The 12,446-nt window shown below is 36.9% G+C and overlaps 1 protein-coding gene across 4 annotated transcripts in view; it reads left to right on the plus strand.

Moving 5' to 3' along the window:
• Positions 1-48: 48 nt before the first annotated feature.
• Positions 49-12,446, plus strand: part of SFSWAP (splicing factor, suppressor of white-apricot family) — a 52,115-nt gene continuing 39,717 nt past the window's right edge. For 2 of the 4 annotated variants that reach the window (XM_009888104.1, XM_009888106.1), the window contains exons 1-6: positions 49-426; positions 2,890-3,059; positions 3,595-3,732; positions 6,849-6,934; positions 11,014-11,243; positions 11,708-11,816. In XM_009888104.1, the coding sequence (XP_009886406.1) occupies positions 167-426; positions 2,890-3,059; positions 3,595-3,732; positions 6,849-6,934; positions 11,014-11,243; positions 11,708-11,816 (993 nt within the window). In that variant the 5' untranslated portion in view covers positions 49-166. Of the gene's footprint in view, positions 427-2,889; positions 3,060-3,594; positions 3,733-6,848; positions 6,935-11,013; positions 11,244-11,700; positions 11,817-12,446 lie in introns of all 4 variants that reach the window. The other 2 variants (XM_009888103.1, XM_009888105.1) reach the window with 1 other exon arrangement.

Here is a 12,446-nt window from a genome sequence, read left to right on the forward strand (position 1 = left end):
CTGCTCTGCCAGCGGAAGCGGAAGCGACGCCATTTTGTTTCGGGTGATGGCGACTGTGGTGCTCTGGAGCTGGGGAGTTTAGTGCGGGCCCGGCCTTCTGGGGCACTCGCTTCTCGGACAGTCGTTGTTACTGCGAGTTGCCTCCTCCTCGCTGCATCCCCTGGTGATGTACGGAGGGGTCGGAGGTTCTCGACGGACTGCAGAAGAAGCAGGCCCGCCGCCCTTAATGTTGTTGTCAGGCGGGGGAGCGGTCCCCGGGCCCCCCGGAGGAGGTGGAGGAGGAGGTGGAGGTGGGAATAGCCGTGTGGAGCTGCTGGTGTTCGGCTATGCCTGCAAGCTGTTTCGAGATGATGAGAAGGCTCAGTACCAGGAGCAGGGGCGACACCTTATTCCTTGGATGGGAGACCCCAAGATCATGATCGATAGGTCGGTGTAACACAACCCCCAGACTCTGCTGCGAGATCTCCTGTTATAGCCTCTTTCTGTTCCCCCCCTTATGCTGTGGGCAAGTGAGGGCGGGGGGTGAGCAAAGGGCTCACTCTGGCAGACGTGTGGGGATCTTCTTCACTGGCAGAGTTGGAGGGCAGCTCCTCCTGGTAGAGTGTGTTGAGTGCTGCTTTTGTAACGCTGCAGGGCCGTCCCCTTGGCAGCGGGAACTTGGGGTTCCCTGCTCTGGCAGTGTTGAGAGGTTCCCCTCCTTCTGACAGTCCGTGTGCATCGGGTCCTTTCTGTTTGGTAGGGTAGGGTTTACAGGGTGGAGTGAAGAGTGGGAATGATCTGTTCCTTTTCAATGCAAACCACAAACATCATCTTTTCTCACTTGGAAACCAAGGGAGCCTTATTGCATGGGAATACTTATTAGGCACTTTGTACGTTCTCTAAGCGAGAAAGGTGCAGTGTGGGAGTATTTATCCACATTAGGGGGAATGTGGTTTTCTTCTTTCTCCTATGTAATCTGGCTGCAGGCTGTTGCTGGGATAACCCAAAAGCAATTTTTGGCCTAGTTACGTTTTCCTTGTGCCATGTTTCACTGTATTAGGCAGAACCGCTTTGATTTTGGGTGCTTGCTATTCAAATTTTATGTCAGAGGTGTCTTTTTTGGTTGTTTTGCAGTAGGTACAGGTTCATGGCCAGAGAAAGTAATAGAATCTGCTTTGATTTTTCTCTGGTCTCTAAGTTGTTTCAGCAGTGCAGGATCGGATTTAGAAATAAATTTATCCAGAATTAATTTTCTGAATGCTTTCCTGGAGAGAGGGAAAGTGGGAGGTCAGGTTGGGTATATTTGAGTGGAGCACTGAAAGTACGATTTAAGAGTTGTGGCTGACCCTAAAAACCTCAGTGGGAAAGATGGAAGGATTTTGGTTTGAAAAGGATCACATGACATACTATAGATATTTGTTCCCTCAATTTCATCATTGGTTTGGTGCCATACATGATTTTTCTTGTTTTGATTTAGCAACTCTATTTGGCTTGGAAAAAAGTCAGTAAGTGAAGGTCTTTTCATTTCCTTCCATAAGACTGGAGAAAAAAGAAGTGCCCTTGCACTATTTTGGGGTTTATGCCATTAATGATTTTTATGATTGAAATTAATTTGTCAAATTGGAATAAACACAAAGACATGAAAAAACAACCGTAAATGTTTGTAGCTGTGTTTAATTTCTCAGTTACATGAGAATAGAAGTGTTATGATGCGCACTTCTAATCCAGATCACTGTCGTAACAGATTTCGTTAGCAGGTAGAGGCCATTTTTGTGGTCCTGTGCAACAGTAACCTAATTTACAGTCATTACAGAAATTGTTGGGAGCAAAAACTAAGTATGTGCATGTATGTACATATGACGCCAAGAAATCCAAGTAACATACATTTGTAAGTTAAGGTAGCTTGCAATTACTAATCTTATAAACTCCTTTGGAAACTTAGAGTCTTTCTATCTCCAGCAGCAGGAAGTCTTCATTTTCACCATTTTGAGAAAGGCACATTGCTATGAGAAGACGTGGGTTGAAGTTTGCCTGTGGACAGAGCTTGATTAACCAGACCTACGTGTTTCATTAACTTTTTGCTATAAGAGTATTTACTTTCTTTGTTTTTGGTCTAGCAAGTTGGCACAAGTCAAGAGTTGTGTGTGGGAAGACACCTCAGCGGAGTCGAGTTTACTGTCACTTTACTTTTCAATCAGTTTCTCTTACTGGTGCATAAACATTATCCCAATGCAGTGCTTTTCCTGCAAATAAAATTGTTTCTGCTTAGTAGAAAGGAACTGTACGTCATTGATCTTTGCCGTTTTTACGGTGAACCTCCTTAAATTGCATGTATATGTTACTGTTCCTATGTATGTGTGTCTCTCTATCACATAACCCAGAACTTATTTCCTCAGCCAAATGGCTAGGGGCCGAGCCTAGCCATGATTTTACCTCCAATGGACGCAAGTTTCTATGGTGAAGATATCTCCTGAGAGTTCGGGACTAGCAGAAAGAAGCGAGGAAATTTCGACCGTTTGGTTCTTACGGATAGGTATTTATGTATTCGGGTTTGTGTGAATGTAAGCTATTTGACTTTCCAGAAAAACGTATTTTGCAAGTGACATTGATTGGTTGGTTGAAGCACGTACGGTAAGAGCTGTTAAGGAAATGGATCCCAATTAAACTATTAAAGGATACCTTTGCCTTTAATTGTAATAATTTATTAGTTTCTCTGAGAGGAATTTAGACTATTAAACAAATTTTCAATAGTTGGTGACAAATGATTAGCGAGATTAAACGTAACTTCTAAAAGGAAATACGCTTTAACTTTTAAGTATTTTTTTTTCATTTTTAATGGGTAAGTATTTAAGTAGTCGCATAAACTCAAGCCCTAAGTTTTTTGCATTGACCAGTTGTTTCATCTTGCAGGTACGATGGGCGTGGTCACCTACATGACCTTTCTGAATATGATGCTGAATATTCCACGTGGAACAGAGATTATCAGTTGTCTGAGGAGGAAGCTAGAATAGAAGCCCTCTGTGATGAAGAGAGGTATTTAGCCTTGCATACGGACTTGCTTGAGGAGGAGGCGAGGCAAGGTATTGCTCAAGGAAACTTCCTGAGTTTAGCACATGTTTAAATAAATAATTATTAAATTAAATTTACTCCTAATTTTATACTCTCTTTTTCTGATGTTATCTTGACAGTACCCAGTGGATTCGAAAAACGGGAGTCTTTGCGTATGTGAGAGGACCTCAGGATAGTTTAAATATAGATCCACACAGAAATTGCCCAGATTCTGAGGGCAGACTGGGATTTCATACCCAAAAAACCCCAAAATAAACACATTCTGCATCTTTTTTTAGTGTTGTATAAATGAAATTCTGTGTTCTTGTATGCGTAATTACATTAGAATGTTTTAACCCACAGCCTTTATCTCTTCAGGAAGAAATAAATGGTCACCATATGTATATGCTGCATTTTTCTATTCAATTTTTAATGAAAGTTAAAATGATTAGGTGAAAACTTCTCATTTAAAAACTAAAGTAAGAAATAACTTTTTGTTTATTTTTATTTTTAAGAAATTAGCTTCTAAATATGTTCTAATGATGGGTAATTGCATTTTTGTTCAAGAGGAGGAATATAAAAGACTGAGTGAAGCTTTGGCAGAAGATGGTACCTATAATGCAGTGGGATTCCGTTACGGGAGTGATTATTATGACCCTTCAGAACCCACTGAGGAGGAGGAGCATCAGCCTGCAAAACAAAGAGGTAAGGGGTAAAAATAGCAAGGGTTAATTGAGAGGAAGACACTCTGTGTCTTTCTCACTTGTAGCTGAAGGTTGAAAATGTGTGTTTCATTAAAGTGCACATAAAAAAAATCTCTAACCATTTCAGCAAAATCTTTATGGAAATGTGCTACTGTGTTTTTGCAAACTTCACTCTTGATGTGCTTAACTGTTTTCCTGCTACGGCACAGTCAATACTACAGTAGTCAGGATAGGAGATTTCATGCTGCTCTCTTGTAGATTCTTACTCGGGAAAAAACTAGTAATTCATCACACGTCTGTCTGTTAGTACTATGTTTCTTGGTCAAAAAGGAGTATTTCATTACAAACAAACAGAATAGTACTTAACCAGAATATATATATTTTTTTTAAGTTTAGATTTTGTCATCTCAATAATTATAAACCATTCTGTCTGCAACATAGTGTGCCCCTTTCCATGATCCTAAAAAATGCAGAGTTAAGGTTCTCACGTTCCCATCTTTAATTATGATAACTTTGCATTTTTAACATGAAGTCTTAAGTAGGCTTTCAAGGGTTACTGATCTATGTCTTAGTAAAGTTAGGAATGTTTAATTAGCGATTGTGCTGTCTAACTACATATTGGTGGGTTACTGTGGTGTGAGATGTGCTTTTTTACCAAGGTGTGTGCTATAATGCAGGATCATTTTAGACACTAAAGAGTTTTTGGTGTTTTTTGCTGATGTGTGTGGAATGTTGTATCAGGGCAGTGACCGTGCTGCTTGAATTCTACCAAGGGTTTCTCCAGTACTCTTCAGTATTGATTCTGAACTGCCTTGTCTTTTCTGGGCTTTATTGCATTTGTTTTATTCCTATTTGTCTAGTAGATTACATAACCAAGTAGTTTCTAAGTTCTCTTTACATAGTTTTTGAGTGTTTCTTGTCATAGGGGTGTTTTTCGTGTTGTGGGTATCTGTATATATGAGGATAAGCCTACTGAAAAATTTGGGGTGATAGAGAACATGTTTGTATTTTGGGTCCTCCGACTGTCTCTAGTTCATAGAGATTAAAAAGGTGAATGCCCCCTCTATATTGGTCACTAAAAAGAGAATCTGGTGAACCTCATAGTCTGTCCGTATTGTAGGAGGCCTATGCAAAACTGTGTGAAAACATGCCATAATGTCTTCCTTTGATCAAGTGTGTAAGGAATAAATAAAAATTCCAGTTTCATTTGGTAAGAGCTGTCGTGAGTTCAAGTTGTGTCTGGATTGCTCTACATTATTTTCATTTCCTAGAATGATGAGATATCTAGAATAATGTATTTCAGTCTTAATGGAGTCACATTTTTAGGAATAACATTAAAATGTGATGACTTAGGCATTGGCAGAGAGAGATGTAACTACCCTGTCTTTCTACAAGTTAATATTTCGTTAATTGATCTCTGATGCAGCGTGGAAGTGTCATGCTAGGCTATTACAAAATCTTGCAGTGTGATGTGAGATTTCTCAGTGCTGCTGATGAGGAGAATCCTTATAGCAGGTCATTAGAACATTATCTCAGTTGTGAGCTTTCTTACCAAATTCTTTGTCTTCTATAAAATTTTTAATTGTGATGGAAAACAAAGGGTCATTTTCTAGTAATACTGCATAGTACTTGGAGTAAAAAGTACTTGGGGCAAAAGTGAGAAACATTGGTATTATGTTTTGCTGTAGCTGGACTATATAAACTTTTAATAAATTGCTATATGGTAACAATTTCCAATAATACAGGACTATAAATTCTTAAAATTAATTTTTTATAAATCATAATAGAGTAAAATCAAATATTGGAAGATCGAGATAACAGTAATGTCAATTACAAGCTGTAGTTCTGTGAACACTTAAAGTGTTAGCCAAAGCGGCTGGCAAAAGAAACAGTCTTATTCTGCTTTGTCTGCTGCTTTTTTCTCCTTTCCTTGATGCTAAAATTTCTGTGTGCCTTTGTGGAGTTAAACTATTTGAGTTCATTTAAAAAAAAAAAAAACCAAAAACAACAACAACAACAAAAAAACAAAACAAAACCACCCACCAAACAGCAACAAAAAAAGCTAACTCCCTTTTTGCATGGGTAAGAGCTTGTACGCAGTAATTGCTGTGACATCTCATGCATGATTAGGCTGTTCTGCTGTGTCCATAGTTCCCATGGTCAGGTTTTCATGCAGTTTGTGCTATCTAATTTGTTAGGATAAGACTGGAATACATTTTCTCTTAAAGCTAGTAGGCAATACTAAAAGTTACTTTAAAAAGTAAACTTTCCAGTCCAATTATTATAAAAATTTACAAAGCAGAATATTTTCAGAAGAACGTTTTTGGTATACCACATAAACAATGTAATACAAATTGGCCTTTATAAAATATGAACTACTCATCTAAAATAGTTATTGTGATAAATCTGTTAAATATTTGGATATGTTAAACGTGGTATAAAAGGAACCATACCAACTTCAGACTGAACTCACAGATGAATGGCAACATTTATTTTAATCAATTATTAAGGCAACTACTGGCTTATGTCTGTAGATGATGAAAGTGGATTTTAGCCTCCCTATTGCATTCCTGTACAACTTTCATTAGGGTTAGGAAGCTGATGAAAGTACTTTGGTTTGTTTGCATAGGCTGAAATGGTTGATTAACAGGGAACTGAATTCTGATAGACTAGATGTGTGGGTCTTAACAGCTTTAGTGATACTGGATATTTGTGATATTTTAATCATTGTTAGGAAAGGATTCACCCAGTGCATTTAAAATGGTTCCCCTTAATTTTGCATGGGTTTTCTTGTAAAAACAAAAAGGAATAGTCATGAAAATGGGCGTTTTCTATTTGATTTGATACTGGTTTGTCTTCAGCACTGTAGTCAGGGCTAAGGTTTATAGGGGTTTATTCTTCCTAATACCTCTATTAAGATATAAATTTTGCAATCTTAAATAAACTACACATAACACCAGGGAGAGAAACCGTATTTAAATATCTTCAGTGCAAATGCTGGTTGTAGTTTCATTTGAGAAATTCCTTGATTGCACATCCTTATAGGTATACTTTATTTACATTTGGACACTTTGACATGTTTTGTCCTATAGTATTTTATTCTGTCATTTCTTGTAGAAACAGCTCAGACAGAAAATGTAGAAGAAAATGAAGAACCTTTTGTTGCCCCTCCGGGACTGAACGTACCTTCTGATGTGGAACTGGTATGTGTGTACATTTAATGCAACCTACATTTCTGTCAATTTTCAAGGAGTTTATGGTGCTTTACTGATTTTTTTCTTTTTTTTTTTTTTTTCCCATTAACTTTAGTGTGGTACATTTTAAATTACTCTAAAATAGTAGCTTATTTTTAAATGTTCTTTCTTGAATTCTTGAGTTCAATCAACTTTCTTGAATCTTCTTTTTCACACTGAAATTACTGCAGTGCTTATGCTAAGTGCATTTAGTGTCCCTTGTGATATTATTTTAGATAATGCAGGAGAAAGGCAGTTGTTCTTGGAATGGATACTTACTGAGATGTTGAGGTTGACATTCCAAATGTAAAAGACCATTAAACCAAAGGATTGCTTCTGTTCAAGATTTTTTTCAGGATTCTTTTTACTTGAGTCCCAATCTGAAGAGGGTAGGAAGTGATCAAATATAAAGGCTGTGTTTAATACTAACCTATTTAAGGAGAAAAGCAATAGTTTATTTCTAGCAAGTTCTGAAATAACTTGAAAGTATTAGCATATAAAAGCTCTTTCCTTCAGTGCTGTTACCAGAATTTGCTACATAGTAAACTGTAAACTTAATTGCAACTTGTGTATTTTTCCTGAAGGGAGCCGAACAGTTCTAACCACGAGGACTTCCAATTTGTTTAAAATTTCATAAAAGATACTGGGAAGTCAGATAATATTCTCTCCTATACCATGGTCATGAAAGCGTTAATTTCTATTTGGGCTGCGTTTTCAACTTGATAACATTGGCCAGTAAAGATTAAAAGTACTCTGTTAGAATGACTGATAGTGAACACAGGGTATTTGTGTAAGAATGTTTCTCTGCTTCATTAGCTTTTAATTGAAAATTTTTATCCTGTTCTGTTTTTTATATGAAATAAGAGCTATTTAACAAATCTAATGTGCAAATTGTTCTAATTTTACTTCCTCATCTTTACAATCTTATAATATGTTTCGTTAGTGAAGTTTGTAAAACCTACTTCTGAGTTCAGGGAAGACTTTTACACGTTACTGCTTTTACATTATGAGTTATACTTTAGTCTTAGAATAAGAATGTTGAGTTCTCAGTGAGATGCTGCTCATTTAGCATTTGGATGCTGATTCAAAAAGTAACTGCCAGTGAGAGAATGTTAGCTGTTCTAGGTAGCTGCTTTGCTTGAATTTTGTTCTGCAACTTAAAATACATATTTATGTGTAAGCTGGAGAATGCAGTGTGGGGCTTACTGAAGTAATTTCTCAGTCAGCTATTGAACTTTATTATGTTCAAATGAACAGAAAGCAAATGTGGGTATGTTTGGTTTTAATTCAAAAAAAAAAAAAAGTCTAGACAGTAGCTCTGAAAACAATGTATACTTGACCTTGGATTGGGAATTGTCAGAATTTTTTTTCTAAGCCTTGATTATTTGTTTTTGTTGTTGTTCTAGTTAAGTCATTCAGTTTTACTGTTGAATGTATTTATTCTGTATTTTTAGTTTGGTTGCCATGAAGGATAGAAGCCTGGTAAATTATTGGTGGGGTTTTACAGGCACGTTTAAAAAATACTTCTTGCTCTACCCTATCCTCATTAAAAAAAAAAAAAAACAGAGAGAGAAATATATCACAAATTCCATTGCAATTATGTTGATTCACAAACAATTGGAAAAGGTGTACAGATACATTGCTGATTCTTGGTAATGACAGAGTGGTGTTCTAGGTCTCTCCTGAGTTTACTGCTAATTAACATTCAAGTTAAAAGGTATGGCACTTGTTGATGGTCAAGGTGGGGGGAGGACACTTGTAAACTTTGAATCATTTTGGGGAGAAAAATGTAGTGCTTGGAAATAAAATGAAATTTGGGAATCGGCTTGTGAACTTAGAGACTTCGTTCACAATCTGCAAGGTGCAGTTCAATAAAGGCAGATATAAAATAGTTCCTGTAATAGAGAGCAATCCAAAGTGCAAATATTAAATGAAGGCTAAGTAGTTAGGCAGCACTACTGCAAAAAAGATCCAGAGACTGTAGTGAGCTGTTGAATGTTCAGTGTATGGCAACTCCAATGGCAGCAGTAATGTCATTCTGGCACTTAAAATAGAAGAGTTGTGTCGAGGATCCAGGAGGTCTTCCATTGCTTATAACTGTTGATGTCAGGGTTATGGGCAAAGATGACTGTTCTTCACCATTGCATTTTAAGAAGCGTGCAGACGCTATGGAAGTGGGCCATAAGAGGATATTATCAGTTAAACTTACGAGAAGAGACTGAAAATTGCTTTGTTTTCTCCAGATGAGAATATTGAGAGGCGATATAAGGCTTAAAATTATTTTCCAGGCTTACTGAAGATAGGAGAATATTTGCTTAACTTGCAGTAAGGGAGACTCACTCATGAAAAACATTTAATTACAATACTAATTAAAGATTGGAACAGAATATCTGTCTAGATGATAGCACATACGTCATTGGAGTATTTTTCAGAAAGGTTTTTTTCTCTCGTCCAGCAAGTACTCTTACTTTCAGAAGTTTTAACAGTTCTCAGTTTAAATGTTTAGTGTTTTTATTAAATGTAATAGCAAACCACAATGTCTATGATATCTGCATCTCTGTTTGCCATTTAATGTTTTTCACTTTGTAAAGTTACTCGTGTTTTGTAAGTCAGTGGTGTTAGTAATCTTAGAAGTCAATTAAAAGCATATTAATATTCATAGTGCCTGTTTTCCAGGGCCTATAGGGGTATCAATTTCAAATTCAAGACCAGATAGTAATTTCGGATACAGTCTTTTCTGACCTTCCTTGCTAATTTGCAGCTTTGTTTATGAATCTCTTGGCCTTAAGTATATTTTGTATTTTTGCGCAAGAACTGCAGAAATAGAGAAACTTGATGTATGATTAAACAGTGAAACTGGTTATACACAAGGTGTTACCCGTTTGTTGAGAACTTCATGGCCTCTAAATTAAATAATGTTTGTTAGTGTTTTAGAGGGACAGGTAAAACTTGAAACAACTAATTATTTTCCATATTGAAGATGTTCTAGTAAAGGATCCAGTCAGCTGAAAATAATTTCTAAAATATGCTGTTTGATCACATTCAGACTTTTTTCCCTAAATAGAGTACCACTGTCTCATGTGCGTCCAATCTTTTGAAAAAGATTTTCTGAGGTTTACAACATACTTCCATATCTGGACCAATAAAAATGAAAAGCTAAAATGAATCATTAATGTGACACTTCAATCTTTACAGGCACGTAGAGTATGTGTTTCTACAGTTTATTAAGCACAAGACAAACAGCTATCTGAGTATGAAATTAAAAACAGTGAATGGTGAAGTTCATTCATTCTTTAACTATATTCTTGTTCTTTTCACTTCTTGGGTTGTTACGGCTGTGCTCCTTACCTGGAATGTGAGGAGTGGAAATGCATGGATGCTGCTTAACTTTAGCAATAAAAGAAAAAAGAAAATTACTAAAGTGTTCAATGACTCTTTATGGGAATGTGACAGCATGTAGGAATTGCACTTCTTATGTTGGTCTTGTTCCTTCCAAGCAAATGCATAGTAACAAGCTTTACTAGTTAGGGAACAATATTTGCACATTCAGAGATAACAGAATAAAGAATAGCTGTTGGGAAGAAGACCATACATGTTGAGTCTTCAGAGCGTCTTGAGGTATTGTAAGGTAGGGTCACTTAAGTTGGCACTGCTGTGTCAAGTAACCCATCTGTCTTGTGCCAGCAGGAGTGTCTATATGGCTATGGAATGTACCTGGCTTAGAAGATTATTTTTTTTTGCTATGCCATAGTTGACCAGGATTTGTTCCCTTCTTGAGTTTGGTTTGCAATGGCAAAAATAGTTGTACTGATAGAAGTGGAGGATCTTGCAAAAGGAAATAAATGAGTAGCTTTGGAAGATTTGGATTTGTTTTTTTTCAGTGCTGATACGCTTTCACTAGTTGAAAGTGATTATGAAACTGACTTGCTAGAGAAAGCTGAGAAGAAGGGCAGGGAACTACTACTGCTCCTTCTGATTCCCACTGGAGTTCTAACACACTTTACAAGCTGCTTATGAAAATACAAATACATGTTATTTTACTCCCACAGCCACCAACAGCAAAAATGCATGCCATTATAGAACGAACTGCAAACTTTGTCTGCAAGCAGGGAGCACAGTTTGAGATTATGCTAAAGGCCAAGCAAGCACGCAACTCCCAGTTTGACTTCTTGCGATTTGATCACTACCTCAATCCCTACTACAAATTCATTCAGAAGGCTATGAAAGAGGGACGATACGCTGCTCCTTCTGAAAATAAGGCGGATGAGAAAAAACGTAAGTTGTTGCTTGTCAAATGGGTGGCTTCAGGATGTGAATCATTGACACATCCGCTGGTCTTTTTTGGTAAAATAGCCACATCTTTTTGGTGCATTGCAATGGCAATACTGTTATCCTGCAACTGAGATTGATGTGATGAATCAAAATTTTGCTTAAATGGGAGGAGATTCTTAAAAGAAAAGATTGTTTTGGGAAACTTTCGGATACAAGAGCTGCTATGATCTTGGAGCTTTTAGATACACTTGTATAGCTCAAGTCCAACAGAAAGTTGGTCTGTGCACTTAGGTTTTACTATTGTTGGTGGCTAGCAATATCTTCTTGTATCTATGCTTTTGTGAATACACAGATTTATGAAAATGGTGGTTTCTTAAGAACACTTTCTTGTCCTGTACCATCTTTCTTTCCCAGTACAAATCCATAGCAAACCCAAATAAAATTCAGACATTGTTTTCATTTAGATTCAAGAGTCAAATCTGAGGAAGAAGAAGATGATGATGACGACGATGATGGAAATTATCTGCATCCAAGTCTCTTTGCATCTAAAAAATGCAGTAGGCTTGAAGAGCTCATGAAGGTACTTGACTCTACTGAAATTACTTTCTACCTTGCAAAACATCTGATTCACGGACACAAAAAATCTAATATGCAGGTGTTAAGATCTTTTGTTGACAAAGATTTTTATTTTTTTTTTCCCAGACTGTCTTAGTAATTTCAGTCTGCATTGATAAGCTTTCAAGTTACATTTTCGCTAGTACACAAATAGTCATTTTTCTATTTGTAAGGAATTAAATTTCTATTTTTGATGCCCTGTGGTATTAAGGGCATCACTCAAGGATTTATCCCACAGAACCTGTATTGAAGCTGAAAAGATTAAGATATTTAATGCCTTCTGTATATAAGCAGAGAGGGAACATTTTCTTTTTAGATTTTAGTAGATAAAATATTGACATGAAGTAATAGTTTCAGCAAATAATATTTCAGTAGAATTAGTAAATGTAAATTTTGCTGGATGTGTTGGTTATTTTTATTTTCTGAGTTTGATCAGTGTTGAAATAATGGAATGACAGATGGTTGTATACACTTGAGGCTTTCAGAGGAATGGCAGTGATGCTGTCTGCTATTTAGACAAGTCAGGTTCTGTGTCTTATCTCAGCCTTGGCAATAAATGAGGAAGAGTAATACCCTCCCTTCTCCCCTCCCCCCC

The sequence above is a fragment of the Charadrius vociferus genome, unplaced genomic scaffold (genome assembly GCF_000708025.1).
Source record: "Charadrius vociferus isolate BGI_N301 unplaced genomic scaffold, ASM70802v2 scaffold326, whole genome shotgun sequence".
In the NCBI taxonomy this organism is placed as follows: domain Eukaryota; kingdom Metazoa; phylum Chordata; class Aves; order Charadriiformes; family Charadriidae; genus Charadrius; species Charadrius vociferus.